This window comes from Phlebotomus papatasi, chromosome 2 (assembly GCF_024763615.1).
Source record: "Phlebotomus papatasi isolate M1 chromosome 2, Ppap_2.1, whole genome shotgun sequence".
Taxonomy (NCBI): Eukaryota; Metazoa; Arthropoda; class Insecta; order Diptera; family Psychodidae; genus Phlebotomus; species Phlebotomus papatasi.
Genome location: NC_077223.1, coordinates 67125223 through 67148875, shown reverse-complemented (window position 1 = coordinate 67148875; position 23653 = coordinate 67125223). Strand labels below are relative to the sequence as shown.

The 23653-nt window shown below is 31.4% G+C and overlaps 1 protein-coding gene across 2 annotated transcripts in view; it reads left to right on the top strand.

The window, feature by feature from the left end:
- The window catches only part of LOC129803937 (plasma membrane ascorbate-dependent reductase CYBRD1), a 62040-nt gene extending 38615 nt beyond the window's left edge, over positions 1-23425 (top strand). For both annotated transcript variants that reach the window (XM_055850821.1, XM_055850822.1), the window contains 4 exons: positions 17042-17265; positions 17348-17576; positions 21095-21244; positions 21307-23425. In XM_055850821.1, coding sequence (XP_055706796.1) covers positions 17042-17265; positions 17348-17576; positions 21095-21244; positions 21307-21454 — 751 coding nt within the window. In that variant the 3' untranslated portion in view covers positions 21455-23425. The remainder of the gene's footprint in view (positions 1-17041; positions 17266-17347; positions 17577-21094; positions 21245-21306) is intronic.
- The last annotated feature ends 228 nt before the right edge of the window (positions 23426-23653 follow it).

Genomic DNA, 23653 nt, shown 5'->3' with positions numbered 1-23653 from the left:
TTTTATTAAGACAGTTTTTACTTACTGGTTATAGTACAGCTATAAACGTTTATAGGATAACATCGAACTTTTGGCTATTTAAGACTCACTACAGAGAAAAAATATTTCGTAGAATTATTCGTAAATATTTCTGAATGCCTATTGGGGATTTACGAAATGCTCGTTAATCGTGCAACTCACAAACAAGTTCGTAAAAGTTTGTACTTTTTTCACAAACATTGTTCGTAACATGATCACATGACGAGCATTTTTTTTTTGTAATTTTACAAATTGTAAAAATTTTACACAATTGACGAACAAATGATAGAATCTTACGAACATTTTTTGTGAGTTTACAAACATTTATGAACAAATGTTTGTAAAACTATAAAAAAAATACTCGTCAAGTGATCATGTTACGAATAATATTCGTGAAAAAGTACAAACTTTTACGAACTTGTTTGTGGGTTATACAATTTGCAAGCATTTCGTAAGTATCCAATAGGAATTCACAAACAAATAAAAACAATTTTAAAAAGATTTTTTCTGTGTTTAGAATTTTGATATCTAAATCTGCATAAATTCAGAAGTCTTTAAAATATTGTTAAGGGTATCAGTCTTGAGAGAACTACTTAAAATTTATGGCAAAAAGTCAATTCAGTTCAATATTATGGTGTATTTGTAAGTCAATAAATTAATTTAAAGTGAAACAGACTAGGAATTTAAAGTTATTCTTTCGAAGTATTTGTTTTTAGTATTATAAAAACGTATTAGTTTTAGGGAACTTTGTCAGAAGTTATGGGAAATTATAGGACCAGTGTTATAATTTTTTTGTTTAATTATTCTATTATTCAGTTTAAAATTCAAAAGATTTTTTTAAATACACTGAAAGTTTCATAACCTTTTAAAAGTAATATAAGTACCTTTAATTACAGGGTGAAAGGGGGAATTACTTAGGATTATAGCAAATTTATAGTAAGCTATATACACAGTGTAATGCATAGTTTAAGTTAACACTGCTAGAGATAATTTTAAAATTCTTACCACTTTAGATCTCTCAAAATATTGATTAAATCATCTTTAGTAATATTGCTTTGCAGCTGCTTAAGAGTTATCGAAATTTTAAAGCAAATTACAGGAACTGTCAACAGTTTCGTTAAACTTAATTGTGTTTTATTTATGTGTATTACCAACCTTTATTACATTTTCGGATTTATAATATTTTAAAAAATTCCTACTAATCTTCACAAATTATAGCAAAATTTAAATTATAGGAACTTTTAAATTTTCATTAAATTTATAATTTAAATTTATTAAACGGATTAGTCTTATTCATATCAATCATTCAACAGACTTTTGATTAAGAATACAATCAAAAAGACATAATAATCTTATTTACTCATTGATAAAGGAAGCTATAAAAAATTATGGCAAATTATGGCAAAATACAGTAACTGTCACATATCCATTCATTTGAAGATTTATAATATTACTATTGGAAATTATTATTTTCTTTATCTTTTCAAGCTTTGGCTATCTCATTATTTTGTTTATGAATTTGCTTTTGTAATTGTCCAGATAAAAATCCCCGAGAGACTAAGTAAATTAATGATGCGGGAAAGTGTTAGAATAGGTAAAAATGGGCATAGAAATTGCAAAATTGATCATCTCTGGGGGCAATTATCATGTATTTCAATGCAAAACTATTGTATTGATGACTCCCACAGTAATTATTGTTATATAAGGCTAGAGGTTGGAGGGAAATTGACTATGAAAAGTTAGGCATTTTGCAAAACTTCTTCAATGAAAATCACGCGCTCTTCTCCAGATATGAGGCTCAATGAAAGTCTGAAAGACTCTTTTTCTCTTCATCCCAAGTGACATTTATAAAATAATTGGACAAATGTCTGACAATTCTGTTGAGGTGTCTTTTAAACAAGTACACGATAGGTGAAAATAATAAATGACCCTAATGTTGGGAAAATGTGTGAAAACTTTGTGGTGTACTCAAGATGGAAGATTGTGGTCGCTGATGGGAAAGTTTACACATCTCATTCTTTGTTGTTAAATGAACGTCTAATAGAATAGTGACCGGAATAAACTTGATTTGGGAAGAGATGTTAGATGAAAATTTTGCCTCCAAATAGAACACACTTTCATGATGAATTTTCTATGGCAATTTGTATGCAAATTCACCCATTCACTGTTGAATTTGCTATGGACATCGTTCTTGTTTTTGTTTTTTTGGTTGGGGACTTTTGTTGCAGCTCTTGGGATTTTGGGTTGAAGACTCTGGTGCGCTTTTTTGCCCATAGAAAGTATTACACTTCTTGGCATTAGGTCATTGACATGAACTGAGACTCTGAAGACCCAATCGACAAGTTATATGCTTCTAATTCAGCCAAAATCGAGAAAACTGGAAGTGGAATGAAGTCCCATAAAGCCTCTGTGGTATCTTTAAACCTTGTTGAGGCTATACCCCAGTAACATTTTCTTACCAAAGTGGAAACTTTACGTAAGAAAAATGTGATTTTTACGTTAATAATAATATTTCCTTACTTACTTGGCTAACGGAAATTTTACTTTAATGCCACGTTAGAAGTTTACGTTTGAATAAATTGACATAATAACGTAAGTGTTTCGTAAAATTTTGTTCAAATTTTATATCACTGAGACAAATCCGAAAAAGTTAATATAACATTCCGGAAATGTTAATATTACCCTGCAGTATTTACCCGAAATCGGTGTAAATATTACCCTTTTTAGGTGTATTATGGGTTAAAGTTACCCTTTTTTCATGTTGATTTTACCCTCAAAAGGTGTAAAATTAACATTAAAAAATGTTGATATATTTTTACACCCGAAAAGTGTTAAAGTTATGACGAGAAAAAGTTAATCGCAGCCTCTTTTTTTCTCAGTGATGTAACGAATTGCGATCATACATTATTTAACAAAAATTCTTCTCAGGAATCATGTTCTAAAATTTATACCCAATGAAATAATGTTAACGTGAGATCATTGTATCATAAACGTAAAAATAACGTAAGAATTTCGTAATTTTGTTCACTTCTAATAAGTTTTCTTTTTCTTTGGAAAAACTAATATAATTATTACGACATATTATAAGACCTTTGCGCAAGGATACAGGGAGTTCTGCTTTGAAAAAAATTCTCTAGCCGAAAAAGATGCTGCGAATTTACTCGTATAACACAGAAAAATTGTATACTAGTAGGAGATACCTGTGGATTAAGTGACGGAAACGCCGTGATATATGAAATCATTTTCAGCGTCAATTGTTCAACCCATTCTCAGGTAGTTTTTTGTAAGGTTCGTATGAAGTAAATTTCAATTTTTATAGCGTGAAAAATATTTGCATACATTTATGGGAATTTCAAAAACGATTTTTATAAATTATCTCCCAATCGTAGGCAATTTATATCAAATTCTTTCAGTCCGTTTTCGCTTAAACCGGAACTCCCTGTAATGTGTTTCTGCCTATTCACTCTTTTGTACATATTTTGTTATTTGGGTATAAAAAAAATACAAGATCAGCATCTGCAAATAACTCCGTTTAATTTTATATTAAATGACTCATGGATGGCAATTGTGCAATTAAAATCAATTTAAAATGAGAGAATCAATGACACAGTCTTGGAGAAACGGTCAATTTGCTGCCAAGAGAAATATCTGCAGGTTCTTTTTTTTTTATTATTCCATCGGACTCTTGGGTGTCGCCCAAGAGCACTTTTCTGGCACAGAAATCTATAATGGAATATCTGCCCCAAAGGGTACAATCACTAACTTGCACTTTATGTTAGCACAAAAAAATGGTCTAAATTACAAATATTGAATACTGCACGCTTTTGCAATTAACTGAGCAATTGGAGAGCTTCGATGCAAATGGACAATTACCAACTATCACGCATTTAGCTACCTTCATGCCAACAATGAATTTTTTGAGGGGACAAGGCTAGATTTTTGTCTATTTTGAGCAAATATAGATGAATTCACTCTACATAATTAAGTATATCAGACGATTGTATCACCACTGGCGACTCACTGTCTCAATTATTTGGTGACGGGACTTATTGAATTATTAAATTTAGTTGTTTAATTTAGTCACTTCCCTGGAAATACGGTTTACATTGTGATTTTCTATTTAATTTTCCACGTAATTTGGCTGAAAATGTGAAATACAGTAGACACTAAAATAATAGAGTCAGTCGGAAGGAGCCACAAAAATTAAATTGGAGGAATATACGGCACTTCTGTTTTTGTATTTCTTGCTTAACTGATATAAAATTTTGGCAAGGAGTTCAACACAATCGCTCCTTTGGACATTTTTGTGAACATTTTGTAGGACATTTTTCTAAAGCATCAAAACACTATACTTGTTCCGATGCTATCAATTTTACCACTTGTGACTAAAATAGTCCATTTAACTATAATTTAGTCACTTCATTTGTAGAATTAAGAAACAATAATAGCAGTTGGACCAAGTGAATTAAATTGATGGATCAAAACTTAGAATTATCGTAGATGAATGTGAATTTACCCCCCGGCTCTTGCTGTTCATAAGCTTTTCTTTATTTCTAGGACTTAAATATTCTTTACCGATCGCCATTTACCATGTACGATCTGTGAAGATCATCCTTAAGTACTAGAATCAAAGAAATACTTACGAACATCAGGGCGGAGATAAAGCCACCCGCATCTACGGTAGTTTAAATTTGCTTTTCATTTAACGGTGCTTCACCCCAGAGCATCTATTATTTTAGCGGCCGCTGTATGCTGTGTATGTCACAACATAGGTCATACACAGATATTTTGTTGTATCACAAATAGTGTGCAATGTTTGTGGTGAATGTCACCAAATGAGACACCCTATTTGCACCAGCAATATTTGCACAGTGTGGCATCGAATTAAATCAATTGACCCATTGCGGCGTGAGAGAGAAACGCAAGTGGTGCCAGTGAATAAAATGCCAAAAGGTCATACCCGGAATTGTGAGTCTGAAAGTCATTAAAATTAGCCAACAAATGCATTCACTTTTGCCACCCAGAAAAATATTTGAACAAGTGCTGAAGAAATGTAATACGATCTCATGGGGCTCTTTTCCCTTTTTTCTCTCCATTCATGGAAACTCCATACAGATGGTTCCCTCATGTTGTGGAGTATATATGGGACACGTGAGTGTCGTCTATCTTGTATTAAATGCGCTCCGGCAATTAATTATTGGCATTTACAGCATGTGAACGGACGCGCCCAATCCAAATGGATGTATTAGATGCTCGATTCATGGGATTTTGCAAGGAGTTGCCCACGAAAAGCAACAGATGAGAGGAAATTGCTACCAATACCAATTATCCGGGGGAGATACATTTCAGAGTTCATTTGTGGGATTTTTCCGACGATACACTACATCTAGATATAAACACTTGTTCACCTATTAATTGAGATATTGACTTTAGTAGCTCCATTTTGTGGGGATTACGCAAAAAGTCAATGTTTATCTCAGTGCTGAGAGACACTCAATTTCTGCAGTCCAATAGATGATCATTGATCACGATTTGCAATTTCATGGGCTGGGTACCCGCAAATTACTTTTTTAATTAAAATTGTCTTTAATTGTTTAAAAAATAAAAAAAAATATACATCTTGCTAAATTGATGATGTATAGTTAATAGCAGACACTCAACACACACTTTCCAACTAACTTTTAAACTTTTTGAAAGAAAAAATATTGTCATTGGTAGCATGAAAATGGCGGGAAAGTCCACAACTTTGTAATCATCTTATTTTAGGAAGTAAATTTGAGATTTTACGAAATACAATTCGTTCTGAGGTTTAAAAGAGGTCTTTCAAAGCATATAATTTTACTTTTCAATAAAAATATTTAACACATCAAATTAATCGCTTTAGTTGACGCAAGAAACCTGCAGTATTAATTATGTCTGTGATAGTTGATTTTCTTAATTTGAATTTATTGAAGATGATCCTGAGAATACATTTTTTTGAAAAGAAGACTGATAATTTCTTGCAAATTTACATAAATGCGGACTGAAAATTATTTTGACTAAATATATTACATCACTTATTTTTTATAAGTGTCAGTGCTCTTGAAATTTTACTACCCCTCAATTCTGAAACAAACCTATGCAGGAGACCAATCATTTTAATTTGGAGAAATTACATTTGCCTCTAAATAGTTTTTGTTGCATAAGATATAAATTCAGTTAATCAAATTACTACATCCGGGGGTGATTAAATATGGTTAGCTAGCGAGCCAAGTGTGACAGATCGGCTGATCGACACTTATCAGACTTTATGATCGGCTGAACGCTACAATCAGTCTCAGTCAGTTTTCATAATCGGAGGATCAGATTACCTAATCGATTTTGATCGATCTCCATCATAGACTAATCGGCGTTGATCAGTCCTTATGATCAGTTGATCAGCATCCATAGTGAACCATGATTGGCAGATCACGGGCACGCAGGCTAAATGCGACTATCAGTCTCCATAATCGGTTGTTCATGTCGCTCAGTTTGCATAATCGGCTGATCGCGCCAGTCAGTCTTCATAATCGGCAGATCAAGTAATCGACTTCTATCAATCTGTATCATCGACTGATCGGCGCTGATCAGTCCTTATGATCAGCTGATCAGCATCCAGTGAACCATGATTAGCAGATCTGTTTACTCTTTGCTTTCGCCAAACAGTTACTATAATTTTCACTCAATTAATTTAATTAAATTAAACTATTAAAAATAATTAATTAATCAGACTCTATGATCGGCTGAATGCGACAATCAATCTCCATAATTGGTTATTCGTGTCGATCAGTCTCCGTAATCGGCTGATCGTGCTAGTAAGTATTCATAATCGGTAGATCAACTGATCGACATCAGTTAGTCTCTATGATCGGGTGATATCTATGATAGTGATAGGTCTCTATGATAGTGATAGTGCACTGGTAAAAATAAAAGGGTCAAATTGACCCTTTTCAAAAGGATGGATCGTATTTGACCCTTTGAAAGGTTCACTTTTGTATCTCTTGAAATTTAGTATGCACATTTATCACGAATAATCATATTTTATTGTAAACTTATTACTGATATCATATTTCTCTCATCTGAGCGAACACCAAAGATCACTTTTTCATTGTTTTTTATTCGTTTATTCCGGAATTAAATAGATGTCAAAACCGTGACCCTTTCGAAGGGTACCTGGTGACCCTTTCAAAGAGTCAAATATGATCCATCCTTTGGAAAAGGGTCAATTTGACCCTTTTATTTTTACCGGTGTGAACTGTGAATGACAGACCTGTACATCCTTTGCTTTCACTAAATAGATACTATACTTTTCACTAAATTAATTAACTTAAATTAATTTAGTGAATATTAATTGATTAATTTAAACATACTCCATGATTGACTGAATGTGACGATTAGTCTCCATAATAATCGTCAGATCGGTTGATTTAGCTCGATTAGTCCTCAAAAATTGGCTGATTGGCAGTCATAGTGAACAGTAAATCGCAGACCTGTAGGCGAATTCTGTAACGATATAACATTGTCATATGAAAAATTTTGATGGTAAATTTGGGAACAGGACAATATTAAAGACCAGTAAACTTCAAATCGCTATTGCAAGGAGCTCTCTAAAGCTCTCGTTAATTAATATGAATTCCATTTTGGATTTACTTTTCCCGAATTTAACACATAAAAATTCTAAATTTGTCATATGACAATGTCAGACGGTTACAGAATTCCCCTACTGGTTATCCTTTGTTTTCGTCATAAAGATTTTATATTTTTCACTAAATTAATTAACTTTTCCTTTTACAATTTCTGTCAAACAAGAATTTAGCATTCGGTTTGCCACTAATTGCCATTGCTGTATTGAATCGATATAACTTCAGCTTAATTTAATATAGCAATTTAGATTCTGAATTTAAATTTCGATTTAGTGTGAGAGTGAAATATTCATTACTTCGAACCCAAACGACAGAATGAGTGCCATTAATTCAGATTATTATAAATAAAATAATAAATTCATAAATTAATACGGACAAAAATGATATTAGGTCATGAAGTTTATAACCTTTAAGTTGTATTGCGTTGTATAATTATCTGTTATGAAATTAGCCCTTTAAAGTTGATTCATGTCCTACACTGAGAGAAATCCGAAAAAGTTAAAATAACATTCCGGAAATGTTAATTTTATCCTACAGTATTGATCCATAAATCGGTGTAAATATTACCCTGTTTAGGTGTATTCGGGGTTAAAATTACCCTTTTTCATGTTAATTTTACCCTTAGAAAAGTGTAAAATTAACATTAAAAAATGTTGATATATTTTTACACCTAAAAGCCCTAAAAGGTGTTAAAGTTATGAGGAAAAAAAGTTAATCACACCCTCTTTTTTTCTCAGTGTGGGACAAGAGGTTACTTATTTAAAATTATTTTTTAATTCTTTATGCTACGGACATACCTTTTAGATCAGGAAAATTTAGTGAAATCAAATTTCACATCCTGTTCTTTTAGAAGCGTTTTGCATATCTCTATCCCATTCTATCGCACTCAAAATTGGACTGAATTGAATTGATGATGAATTGGGTGATGTACGAAGGAAGTAGAAGTGTGCGATAAAGTAGAATAGTCATCTAAAAAGCTTTTGAGAAAAATGAGATGTGAATTTAGATTTCATGAAATTTTCCTGATCTAGGAGGTAATGCCGGTGCCATTAAGATCAGAAAATTTCGTGAAATCAAAATTTCTAATGATTTAGTTCCCAAACGTATTGAATGAGCTTGTCCCACTTTTTCGCATTTAAATCTAAATTTAAATTGTTTTATGAATTTAATTAGGTACATTGTTATCTTCGTTAGAGGATTCAGACAACTTTAAAACATAACTATTAATTAATAATTTGCAAGATCCTCCCTTCTGATTTTTCAAAAGTTTTATTAACCACTTATTCTACATTTTAGATGGTTCTTAAACACCATTCAAGAGCACTGAAGTATATTTAAATTTGTTTTAGGATTACACCACACACCATTTTGCCAAGCGTACGCTAAAATTTGCTTAACTCATTGAAAAGTTATTCTTACGCAAATTTTGGAGTTTCTCAATTAACATCAATTCGTTTATTTGCTTTATCAAAAGTTATTTGTCTCATTATCTCCTCATCAAGTATTTGCCTTAAATGCAATTTCACGAAGATGAGACTGACCTTATACCCAGAGAGAGTTTTCCCTCAAAAGTTTATGAGGAAAAAAGATAGGTGATTATGCTTTGATAATGAGAGAAAACTTCATAAAAGTCCAATTGATTGAGATTTAATTCGTGTGGTGAAATTCACCACTAATGAACCGAGTAATTTGAGTAGATAATATCGATGGTTTTAATAGTTTATGAGACTTTTCGCAAGCATATAGCTACTTCAAGAAGAAAATTGTTCAATTGTGAATTAATTTTGCACTTCGTTCCAATACATTTGACAAATTATTTATGAGAAAAAAACATTTGATGATGCTGTTTCCAACTTAATTGATACTTATCTTTGAGGTGTTTCTTTTGCGATTTAAAATAATTAACTTTAATGCGCATTTGCGGTGATCGGAAGAATATTATGAGCTATTGAGTAATATTAAAACTTTTTCCATAGCGTTTGTTGCTCGAATTCAAAATTGTAGAGAGAAATAAATTATGATATTAATCAAATTTATATGATTTTTGGTATAATCAACGCTAAACAGTAAGAGACAGCAGCTTGGGGTTTTCAAAAAATTGATATTTGATTCTGCCGTATTGGTATTGCTAACAGAATCATTATTTCTATCTACATTTATTTATTACTAGTTTGCTTTAGAAATATATGAAAAAATCATATATTAACGTAACCCTATAGCTCAAAGTAGCCCCACCTCCCCCTTTGGGCTGTTTCGTAATCGCCGTGAACGATTTTTCGCAATTCATTTTTTTTTTAAATTGCAATTGTTAAAAAATAAACTAAAATCATAACAAAATAACAATATAACAACATAAAAAATCAGTTAACACATTTTAAGTAAACAATAGGTTATTTTATTATGAATACTACAGAACTTAATAAAAATAAGTAATAAATTTTAAACTAAATTTTTTAAAGACAAAAATTTATCTAGATTTAAGAAATTTGATTACCAATCTTTTTCTTATCAAAAAACGTCATGAGTTGAGTAACTTTTTGAGCCCTATTTTCACATTTTGATATTACCAAATCCACTTGTAGTTTAAACCAGTTTACTCTCTTTCCAGTTCTACAATTATCTGGTTTTATTCACACATTTATCCAGAAATAAATTTATCTTATACAACATACCATTTTCCTATATTCAGAGACACTTTAATTTTTTCTAAAGAGAAATGCAAAATTTTAGATACTGTCCAATCGTTTCACAAATTATCTTGTTTTATCCAGAAATTTATCCATGTATAAATACATCTTGTACAAGATACCATTTTTTTTATTCGGGGATATATTTTTTAAAATTAGAATGACTAAATTTTATTTACTGTTTACTTATTTTAATTTTCATCTTGTGAGGGGTAACTGGTGTACCACCGAATACTGATCTCTATTTTTAAATTAAAAAACCGCAATGTTTGATGTTACCCCGTATTCGGTGGTGCGTCAGTTTCCCCTATACCTGAAATTTATCCATTAATAATAGGGGAAAGTGGTCTGCCTTTGAATGCGGCAGCCTTTGAATGTTTCAATTTGTCTCTTATTTCTCAATGCAAAAATTCTATTTTGTGAACTATAGTTAATACTATTAACTATTTTCTGTTAACTTCGATTAACAAAGTGGAATTTTAGCTTAGGAAAATGAGAGAAAAATTGAAGTATTCAAAGGCTGCCGCATTCAAAGGCAGGCCACTTTCCCCTACTGTTTCTTAAGGCGTCTACACATTGGGAGTAATTTTCGTCAAAAATTGCGTTTTTGACAGAAATTTGACGTTTTCCCCTACAACGCTGTAGGGAATTTCCTTCAAATGACATAAATTTCTCCCAATGTGTAGAGGCCTTTATGCAATATACAATTTTATTTCAAAATACTTAACTTTTCTCTAATATAAGCATATGGAAATATTCTAGTTGTTGTCTACTTATTTCAGTAATTGCATAGCTATTTTTGGGTATTTATCCATGGATAATACTGACTATCTTATACAAGACAATTTCCCCTCCAATACATTAACCTTTTGAAGCGTAAGGGCAAAATTATAGTTACAGGCCAATAATTTAAGGAATTATCTGAAAATATCCAGAGATTTATTGGATAAAACTGACTATTTTATACAACACACCATTTCCATCCTCTACGAGACACCTTCATATTTTTGATCGACAAGGCAAAATTTTAGTTACTGGTCAATAATATCAGGGGTTATCTGGTTATGCACAGAAATTTATCAATGGATAATATTGATTATCTTATACAGTACACCATTATCCCTTAAGTCGAGACACTTTCATCAAAGATTATCCAGTCGAAATTTTATCTGGGTTATGCTTGTGAAATTGTTCTTAATTATTGGAATGATCTATAAATCAGTTCATATAGGTTTGGAGTTGGTAAATATAAAAATTTATGATACAATGTAAGAAACTTTGCCAAATGCTCGAACTCAAAAACATGAAGATTTAGTTTATAAGTTTGAGAGCAGACAATTTTTAATACAAAAATAATTTTTGAAAAGCGTGTTCGAATTTAAAACTTTGAACATTCTGCAAAGTGATTCTACCTTGGCCACTCCTCTATTAGAGAAGATTTTAGGGATGGTGCAGTGGAATATTTGAAATTGTGATCAGGTTCGTTCATTGTGACGCTTCGAGCATTTTTTCAGCTGAACACCATGAAGAGAAAATGCCTCACAAATGCAAATAAAATTGAAAATTGTCATGATTCGTGATGTCGCACAATTGTTGCTCTCCACACAACACCAAATATCAATGTCAAGTTCAATTGTGTTTGAGAGAAAAGGCTTTTTTTGTGTCCCAAGCTGATATCAGAAAAGTCTGGCTGGTTTTTTTTTAATACGTTGTATTAGACGAGATAGTATAGAGAGGAGAGACTTTGTAAAATAATAAAACAGGTTTTTAGTACAGAAGGTGGATTAAATAGAGGAAAAAAGATTGTGTATCTATATATGCGAGAAAATTTTATATACTGCAGCATCCTCTTTAGCAATTAGCGAGATAACTCACGTACTGAATGTGACTGAAGAAGCTTACAACTTTAGATATTATTTTTGTTCTTTTTTCCAATCTCCACCATCATATTAATCGACAGATTTTTATGTCAATACACTGATTAGCTCGCAGGTGAAATCTTTTTCTAAGATTTCACCTGAACAAGTACCTCAAAAGTGCTACAAAGTGGTAAAGCAAATAAGTTCACTACTCGACTTCAAGTGAATAGAGTTAGGTTCGTCTATTGAAAGCAATTTTCAATTGATAAAATACATTTCTTTATGTTTTTATTCCATAAATTTTTTTTTGCTCTTTTGTTCTAAGACCAAGTTCACTGATTAATCTGAATTATGAATAATTACATTAGAAAATATTTCCTACATTCAATAGGCAAGTCTGTTCAACTATAAAATCAATGGCAAAACCAGCAAGTGATTGAATAGTTCTGCAAGGCTAAAAGAATTTGCATTTTTTTTGCAAGTGCGTTTTATTTCAATAATATCTCTTTGATATTTAGTATTTTATAAGGCTTTGTTAGTAACATTTCTTATTGCCTTCAAAGACAAGAAATTACACTCTATATGCAAAGTCATCTATAGGTGAAAGTTGATTGAAAACCGTCTGAAATTCAATTTCTTTCACCTCAATTTCAATGTTCATTTACCTGGCTCTTTAGATTTATGTGCCAAGTTGTAATTTCTAATTTTTGCTCCAGGAATTGTCCAGAGAAATGGAAAGTTATGCGTAAAAGTGAATTTTGTTTCTCAAAGAATCTCACAAAATTTTTCTTCTCGAATGGAAAATTTCATCTGAAGCAAAAGGCTTGTATTGTGGATGCTTTTTTTTTTAATATACCCTTGGAAAAAATTTATTAATCGACATAAAGTACCCATCATGTTGAGGTGATAAAGTATCTCACATAAAAAGCTTCCTCTTTCCGTTCTCATTTTTTTCTGGATGATTCTCATTGGCCCAAATTTCAATTTCTTCTCATTATACACCAACATGTTTATCCTCTTTTGGTGCAGACGAAAGTAATTTATGTTTGTAAAGAGAACTTATTGTGTATTCCTAAGACACAAAAACTATTTTTGGTAATAGCTCTTTAATTCTTTTTAGATGAGAATAGCTATTATAAAATTTCGCGAATTTTTTTTTTGAGATGTTGGCTTTCAGCTTAAAGAGAAAATTGTATTTGATTCTATCAATCCAGCAAATGGATGTTTAATTAGAGAGAAATTGTTATAGCAAATTTTCAGGGTTGAAATAACTTGAAAGAACAAGAATAAGACTTTGATCATTTGTTATTAAGTAGGTTAATTTAATGCAGTTTATTGTTATTTTTTATTGTTGATTACGTTCAATATAACACTTTGTTATTTTTTAAGATGATGAATATTAAGTATTTGACGATTACTTCCAATTTCTTAAACCCCCGCAACGGTATTTGTATTACATAATGTATTTATTAACACTAATCTTACCAACTGTTTTTGGTCGTTTTTCTTGCGCGCTCGGTCAAATGACAGACCACGGTAGGATGGGGTATTCAACAAATTTTTCTTGGAAATGAAGAAAAAAGTATAATTTAAGCACTGAAAAATATATTACATGCATATTTTAAGAAAGTCATAAAGTTTGATATCAACACTGTGTACTAGGGGAGACCGGGGAGGTTTGGGACACTTTTTCATGTTTTGACTTTGAGACACTATTCCAAAAAACCACGATAGTGTATTACAATTTTATGCGGTCTATAGCATACTTATGGGTATTGACTTTATAAAAAGTACTCGATAGAACTTGTAAAACAACTGAGTTTTCCTGGAGAAGATAAAACATTTAACTTGACGCTTTGTCCCAAACCTCCCCGATGTGGGGCAGTATGGGACGCAAAAGGGGATGTTTGGGACGCGTTTTTCCTCGCATAATTTGTATTACTGGAACAAGTTAATTAATTTAAAATACCAGATTAAAAATATTTCTGATAGAAATAAAAATGTTTCATCTTTTATTTACACTTAGAAATTAATATCAATTTTATTTGTACAGTAGAGTCATTTATTGTCAATCAATTATTTAATGTATTTTCTTCTTATTTTCCATCTACCTTTCTTTCTTTTTATTCTAAATATTGCAATCATGATTATCAAATTCCTCAGGCGAGTAGATTTTCTTGCAACTCTTAGTTTTGAACTCATTGATGGATTCCTGTTTGATTTTACGACAACTGTATTGTACCTGTTTTCTCATTATTTCTCTGAATTAGCTCTCGCCTTGTCTTTTCTGGAGAATTTGTTCGAGAAATTTTCGAAAAAACTAGTTTTTAACTAGATTGGGCAGAGATCGAATATCCTCTGAGAAGGAATTATTGATTCCCAAAACAATGATGGTTTAATTGTCCCTGTAGAAATCTGCTGCTCTGATAAACTTTGCATAAGAGGGAGATTTCCAGTAGAAACTGGGCATTACTCTTCATTTTGACAATAAACAATTGCATACCATCTACAATCTTGTCGAAAATCAACATCCCATTCATCCCCATTCAGGTGTCCCAAACATCCCCACGTGTAGTTTTGGTATTTAAAATCTTTATGTAAAAAACAAGAGCGTATAATCTCTAAAACTTTTATAAAAATATGTTCCCAGATTACACTGCTACCTAATGAGATAAAAAAGTTTTGATTATATATCGCTGATATAAAATACAAAGAGGAAAACTGAGACGTCAAAATATACGATTTTTATCAATTTTTAAAAAAAATGTTCATAGAATTAAAACAATAAAACTGAGTATATCCATTCTTTTAGTCAAGATACATCTTAATATTGCCTACGACACAGTAATGGTTATATCCCATTTATTTCAAAAATTAATTGAAAAAATCGCCTTGTCCCACACTACCCCTGTCCCAAACCTCCCCAGTCTCCCCTATTTAAATACGTGCTAATTTTAAAAAGTTTTTAAACCGGTCAATTTGACCAGGTTTTGGTAGGTTTAGTGTTAAATAAAATCAAGATTATGTCAATTAGGGGGAAGTGGGGCACCTTTGAAATTGGGATTTTTGTCCTATGTTTAAGTGGAACTAAGCCATAACGCGTGTGCACGTTAAGATTGCACCCAAGAATAATGCTTTAAAAATGAAGTCTACATAATAATTAAAAAAAGAAAAATATTTTTTAAAACTCATTCATTGAGGATTTATTAAATATATTAGTTTTTTTTATTCAAGTATTTGATTGACGAAATTTCGAATTTTCTTCTTGAGTCCTCCCATCAAGGTCTGTACAAGATCATCACCATGGTTTTTGCTTGTTTCATTCCATTTTTTTCTTGAAGTCCTCGCTGTTCTCGACGCGTTTAGCCTTCTTCTTTAGATCGTATTTGATAATAGCCTAATATGTTTCAAATGGACGGAGATTTGGAGTGTTTGGCGGATTCATCTCCTTGGGTACATAACGAATGTCGTTCTTCTTGTACCATTCTTTGGTGGCTTTTGAGTAATGGCACGACGCCAAATCTGGCCAGAAGATCGAGGGTATGTCATGGCATCTGTACAGAGGCAACAGGCGTTTTTGGAGGCACTCCGTGATATAAATTGAAGAGTTCATGTTGCCCTGCATGAAGAACGCCTTGCTCTGACGTCCACATGAGCAGATCGCCATCCAAACAAATGCGATCAGTTTTAGTGTAATTTTTTTCCTGTTTTCGTAAACATTTCACGAGATATCTTCAAAACAACGTAGGTTGCCAATTTGGAGTTTTCGGTTGCCTCTTCGATATTAAAATGGCTTTTATTTTGTATTTGTATTTTTTGCTAATTCATTCCACAATGACAGAAAACAGCTAATAAACGATGCAAGTATAGTGCCCTCAAAATTTGTAAAATTTCTAATATTCAGAATATTTTTTGCGTGTTACGTTATTTTTCTATACTTTGTAGAGCGTTCGGCCTATTCAATATATGTCAACCCAGTTAATGGTCGTAGCCCACCAATCCTTATTCTTTATTCCTCTGGAACGCCCTAGCCTTACCATCCTTATGGGTGCAGAAAGATTGTTTTAAGGCTGTTATTGGTGGATAACTGTCCCCAGTCTTCAGTGAGTGAGCATCCGTCGCCGTGTACGGTTCGCTCTCATGAAATGCAAAATAGGTGGCACTTTCAGTTCTCCAATTTCCTTCAAATGGTTTTTAATATAATTCAGGGCACTCCGTCAGGGCTTTCACTTTAAATTGAATTTTTAGAAAATAATTCTAATTCGTTAAGGATATTTCAATGAATTGTAAGAGAGGAGATACTCAAACTGACAATTTGGACATGGAAAACAACAATTTTCAAGATAATTTTGTTGCAAATAATGTTTTCTGTAAAATATATAACAAATTTTATGAATTAAATCGTAAAAGTTATGCATAACGCAAAGTGTAATGAAGTAGATCTCTATGTTGATTACCTTCTTGACATTTTAGGTCGTATTGCGGTCAAGTTTGTACTTAAAGTAACAACGATATGGAACTAAATTATTCCTCTAAATGGCTTTATAATCAATTAGGATTCAATGGATTTATTTAGAATTGGAAATTTGAAATTTCCTCAATACTTCAGATAGTTAAAGAGAAAAAGAAAACCGCGACGAGGAAGTAAGAGTATCTATAAAGAGTATTTCTTCGTGGTATTTTTCTTTAGCCCATTTCAAACTGTTAATTAATTGTTTAAAACTTAAAGAATCTTCAGCATTTTCACCAAATTTCCTTGACATTTAAAACTATCTGAAAATTTTCTGAAACTAACAAATTATCTTTCATCTTCAAGACGATACGATGATGATGCAGACAACTCGTGGAGCTGCGGTTCATGGTTTGAATACATCCTTGTGGTTGTTCTGTCCACAATCTTCCTCATCGGTGCACTCGTGCTCGTCATCTACTGGGCCGTCCAGCATGGTGGTGGCTTTGCGTGGTCAGAGGATCCCCAGAAGCAATTCAATCTACATCCGGTTCTCATGGTAGCCGGTTTCATCACCCTCTCTGGATTCTGTGAGTACATCATGATATACTTTTTTTGCTTTTGTGGGTTTCTCGAGAAAATAGGGAGAGAATAACATTCTTATTCCAACAGCCATCCTCCTCTATCGTCTCTGCCGCTGCCTCAAACACATCTATGTGAAACTTCTGCATATGTTCTTCCACGCCTGTGCTGTCCCATGTGTTGTCATCGGTTTCCTGGCCGTCCTCGACTCGCACAATCTTGCTAATCCACCAATTCCCAATTTCTACTCACTCCACTCGTGGCTCGGACTTGTCACAATGGGACTGTTTGCTACACAATTCGTTGTGGGATTCTTCAGGTGAGTTTTCAAGGGATTACCAGAAGATTTTCAATTTAACAATTCCACCAAGATTCTTCTGACAATTCGACAATAAACATTTTAAAGTTTCTTAATCTTTCATGGAGGGACATATTGCTCCAGTTGGTTAATTTAAACATATGGGATGGGGGACGTTATTCTCTGGAATTGTTACCACATTTTGAGTATTATGCTGAATTTGTGTTCTTGAAGAATATGCCGTTCATGTATGAATGGAATTTCATGGAACATCGTAATATTTTGGTATTTTCAAGTTGAATTTAAATTAACGCTACATCGTGTTTAATTTTCATTCACCCCAATTCACTTTGATTTTCTCAATTTATTAGGAAAAGTTATATGAGTTGTGGGAAAAGTTATTAGATGACTGAAAGGTGATAAAGTACTTCAGACTTTGCAGAATACACGTGATTTAGAAATTTTGAATTCACAAATTATTAATTGTTTGGATAAATTAACTACAAATTACATTGCAGTAGAAATAGTTGGACATCTAAACTATTTCTACTGCAATGTAATTCAAAGTGCTTATTCGATCGATTTATTAGGCTATGCCACGTTTAAAAAAATCTTTATTTCAAGATATTTGTTTGAATTTCAAGGTAATATTTTTTCAGTCAAAATGAGACAATCCTCATAATAACTAAATTGCAATGAAAACCTCAAACTTATCTTGAATCTAACTATCAAGCCTATTAAAATTAAAGTTTCCGATTAGACGCTCACAGCTACATAAATTTTCTAAGGCTATATCCTTGGCTATATCCTCCAACAATTCAAATCCGAATGGCTTGATATTTTCGGAAAATATTTTTAATATGTTATGTTATTGCATAAATTTTTTTTTAGGAAATTGCTAAACCTAACCCCTTTTAAAGGGGTAACATCTACCAGAACAATGAAAATTAAAAAAAAAATAAAGAATAGCATAAATATAAATAAATAAATAATTTCTCTTTTGTTCTTCATGTCTCAGTTGTAAAGTTTACGACCTTTTCGATAATTTTTAACCCAATTTGACGGTCGAATCAATCAATTCTATTCTGGTTTATTAATTCCCAATATCTGGTTATAAAATCAAGGGGGAGATATTAGGGTCACAAGTGGTGTACAACTGAAAATGAAGTTCTTGGAAGTCTTTGGAAGTGGGAGTGTCCGAAAATAAAGTCATCTCTGTCTAATTCCGAATTTTGCAGACTATACGTTACTTTTAGCTCAGATTTTAAAATCGAGTGGCCGAAAAAGTTTTTTTTAACATTTTACAAATTCGGTTATGATAATAATTCGGAGTAAATAACGCTAAAATTTATTATAGCTTAAGGAGTAGCTATTGTAACTTAAACTTAAAGAGTATCCCGTAGGTTTCCTCCAGCATTTATGTTTACTTTTTTGCTTTTACTGGTAAGCATATATTGTCTTACATCCCCCTAATGCTGAGTATCTTTCTAATTAGTCGTTATCGCTCCTTGGAAATTACAAGGGTCAACTCACTTTTTTGCGATTTTGAGATTCTAATGCATTTAGAAAGACAATTTAATAAATTTTCAGGTGATATATGTTGTTAAATTTCGGTATTAGAAAAGTTTTTCAAAATTTTAATCTTTTTGATTACTTGCATAATTTTGTTTGAAGTAAAGGGGCTCAAAATATATTCATCGTTCAAATTTTTGTGAAACAGGGGACTAACTCAAGCAAGTTGATCCCTTGTCATTCTAATTCCAGCAAAATTTGCAAATAATTTAGAACGACAAGGAGCTAACTCATTAAAAAGCATATTTTAAAAGGTAAAAATATAAAAGTTTCGATGTTTATATTAGTGCTCATACAAATAGAAAAGAAATAAATTGTTTTTGTTCAGTCATTAAATTGAGATACTTATTTACACAAACTTGAATCTTTCATGCTGTCTCCCGAAAAATGTCCGAAAATTAGTTGGCTCCTTGTAATTTCCAAGGAGCGATATGTCCTTTGAAGGACTTTTATAAAATACGTAAGGAACGAAAAGGTACCTTTGTAGTATTTAATGTTAGTCGAATTTTGGAAAGGCCTAAGTGATGGACTTCCACAAAGAAAGCATTTTGGGGCTTTATTTAGATCGTGTTTAATTGATTGAAGAATGGCTTAGAAAATTTCGATATAAGGATATAATTATTGAAAAGATTTACTTTACTTTAAACGGTCTCTAAGATTAATGACAATATTGTGAGTATTCGAGTGGAAAAAATTATCGAATTGAAGAGATTATCAAGATTTTGGAAAACAATAATTCGATAGTATTTCGCTATTTAGAAAAGCTTGGATGTATTTAAAAGCTCGATACATAGGTGCCACATTTTTTCACGGAAAGAATAAGGAGAATGGAGAACTGTCGGAACTGTATTAACTGTATTACGGGTCTTTAAGCAAAGACTTGTCTATCCAATTCCGGATCTCGTGCTGTTTTTAAACGGGTATGAAGTCTTTGGGGATAACAGCAATGAAGTAAGATCGTGGTGATGCATGGGGTTTTAAGAGTAACCTTACGGCGTTATCACACTTGCACATTAAAATTTTAATGTGATTCACTCTAATTGTCGCTTGTGAGCGTCCAAATATGTTATTTGTGTCTTTGAGTTACTTAATATTTGGGATTTCTCTATTTATTGATAAAGAAGTGGACTTGGCCTGCAAAAATAAGTTTAAATTTACCTAAAGCATAAATATTTTTCACATTAAAAAATTAAAGTGAAAATCGCATTAATTTTTCGCATTAATGCTATAAATCAATTTATGTCAAATTTTGTGGGCCAAGTCTACCTTTTTATCAACAAATAGGTCAAATTTTCAATATAAAATGATTTAAACACACAAATTACACATTTGAACTCTTACCAGCGACAATTAATGTGAATCATATTAAAATTTTAATGTGCAAGTGTGATAACACAGTTAGAGACATCTCACTGATCTGACCGCTATCCTGTCGGATGATCTATTTTTCAGAGTAACTTAAGTAATTTTTTCAAACGTAACAAAAAAAGTTTTAGCCGATAAAAAATGTTCAACTTTTGGAAAATAATTATTTTTGATACAATATTTAATAAATTTGTTTTTGAAATGCATGAATAATATTTATGGATTGCAGGCATGAAGAAATAAAAATTTGAAGGATGATTTTCAATTTGATTAATTTGAAGAATATCTGATGCAAAAAAATAAAAATATAAAACAAAATATTAAAAAAATATATATACGTAAAATTAAATTTCTTGAGAATTTTTTTAATAGATTTTTCATAATATTAAATAAATTATTGATTGTTAAGTATGAGAATTGCATGAAGTGTAAGAAATGTCGGTAGTATTGCAGCTTTTTCGGGAGTTTTCCGAAATGCTGGAAGTGTGAAGAGCTCTTTTATATAAATTGTGGAAGTGTCTGGAAGTGGTGTACACATTTTCACCCTAATATGTTCCCCTTGTATTAAATAATTAATTTACTTTTTTCTGTTTTTTATGTAGTTTTCTGGTCCTGTTGTGCTGCGAAGATGCTACTTACTCGTGTCGAGCTGCCATGGTGCCCATTCATGCTAGTTTTGGGCTCGCTAACTTCATGCTGGCCATCGCCACATGCGTATCCGGGATCACAGAGAAGGCAATCTTCAAGCTCAAGTATGACTCTACCAAAAAAATCATTTAGGTTGAATCTTAATGAAAATACTCATTTTTTTTAGGGATAACTACTCAAATTGGGGTGAGGAAGGAATCATTCTGAATTCTCTCGGAGCTACTCTCATTGCTCTTGGAATCCTCGTTTGTTTCGCCGTCAGACGATCAAATGCTCCAGCAACGGCAAAGGTTTACGTGACAGAACGCCTATAAATGACCAACAAGGCGATTTAATCAAATTCTATTTAAAAAAAATGCATCTTAAAGATAAGTTTAAACTAAATGTAATGAGAGATATTAATACGTAGTATTACTGGAGAATCTTTGTTATTGACTTTTTAAAGTAATTTAGTTGATGAAAGATGTTGTAGTTAAATTATTTCCTAAAGACGCTGAGATCATAAAAGATTTTAAAGTAAAATTTAAAGAAATATATATTTAAAAAAATATTTTCGAGTGCTCCTTTCGTAATGTAGCAAAGAAAAAAAATTAAATTGACGATCAAAATAAGCTCGAAAATTAATGTTTCTATATTGTCAGAGATTTTCTTTCTCTGCGGCGCACTTTATATTGAAATTTGTGAATTTATCTGTTTATAAAGCTCGTATAAAATTTATATTGTATTTCTTTTGTGCCCTTTCTTGATGACGAAACAGCAAAAGATGAAGTGAGAGTAATTGTAAAATTTATTCCTAAGGATACAAGTGAAACAAGTATTAAATGAAAAAAGATGTTAAGTGAATGTCTAATAAAAAAAAAACTTTACAAGTAAATATTTTTACTTTCCCGCAATATTTAGACATTAATAAGGTAAATAAGGCAAAAAAAAACAATTTGTATATTTTCAGTCTTGCTTTTATGTCCAAATACACCAAGTACTTGAATTATTTGATAAATTGAAACCACCTCAAATCTTTAAAAACAAAACATGAAAACGATTAAGCAAAAAAAAGCGTGTGAAGACACTTCTCACGAGGCACAACACTCACTGAGAAATACAAAAATAAACGAGATATTAACTAATGAAAAAAAAATAGAAGACACTGAAATTTTTACATATTTATACTTTTTATAATAGTGTTTTAATGTGAATTTTGATGAGAAAATGATAGAAACTATTCCATAAAAATATGAAAAAAATGAGATACAAGTATTAAGCTACTAAAATATCACATACATTGAATTAAATATGCGAGAAAATGTCATTAATATTAAAAAATTATATCGTCAATCATTATATAGTAATAATCAAAAAAATATTAAATAATAATAAAAAAAGGAATCATAATTGGATGTGTTTAAATGTGTAAGATGGAAGCAAAACAAAGAAGTAAAAAGAAAAACGATTAGAAAACCTCTGAGTGAGCAAAATGAAGCAAGAAATTCGTGGAAGATTTAAAGTAAAACAAACTGACCTTCTTTAAGTAAAAAAATTAAAACAAAAAAGAAAACCTTTCCATTCTTGAAAATGTGTTCATTGGAAAAAATTCCTGTACCATCGTAATAAAAGAAACAAATTTTTCACTTTTTAAAAACAAAAAAAAATCTCCCTTTGAGAATAGAGAAAATCTTGCAAAAGTCAAACTTCTACAACGATAATTTAAAAAGAAAAAAAATGAAAAAATAGATGAATATTAGGAAATAAATAGGTAAAAAATTGCTAGAATATTTCTAAGAAAGCAAAAAAAAAATGAAAATCACGTATAATTTGCATAATATTTAACTCTCAACTGATAAGATGAAAAACCATAAACAATCAAAAGACTAATGAAAAGTAGAGAAAAATATTCATATAAGAAGAAAAAAAATGATTTCATGGTCAAATGATGTTACAAAATGCTCATGTTTGTATTGCTGTGTGCCAGGTAAACACACAAGAAAATTAAATTGTGCTTTATTTTTGTGGTCAATTACACGCAATTTCAGTTGGATTGAAAATTTTCGCTCTTTTATTTTTACAGTTGGAGAGATTTATTTTCTTTATCCTCCTTCATTTAAATTTGGTATAATCTTTTTGTGCATTGTGATTGAATCTTTTGCAATTTGTTTATTTTTCCCTTCAGAAAAAATTGATATCATATAGCAAAATAATTGATAGAAAATTTCATTATACAGTAATTCATGATTATACAAGACATCTAGATAAATAGTTGACATATGAATAAAGTTAGTAACTAAATAAAATTTTTGTCTTTTCACTTGTTCTACTTAAGACCGTTTATTTGAGGTAACTCCTTGAAAAGGAAAGTTTACTCAGCTGCCAATAGTCGCCTTAGAAATTACTATGAATATTAGGGTATGTTTAAATTAATATCAATGTCGATTCTGAAAATTAAAATGATAGCTGCACCGTTTGTAACTGATAAATATTTATAAAAAATTACATTCTTTTAAGAATGGAACCAGGGGCCT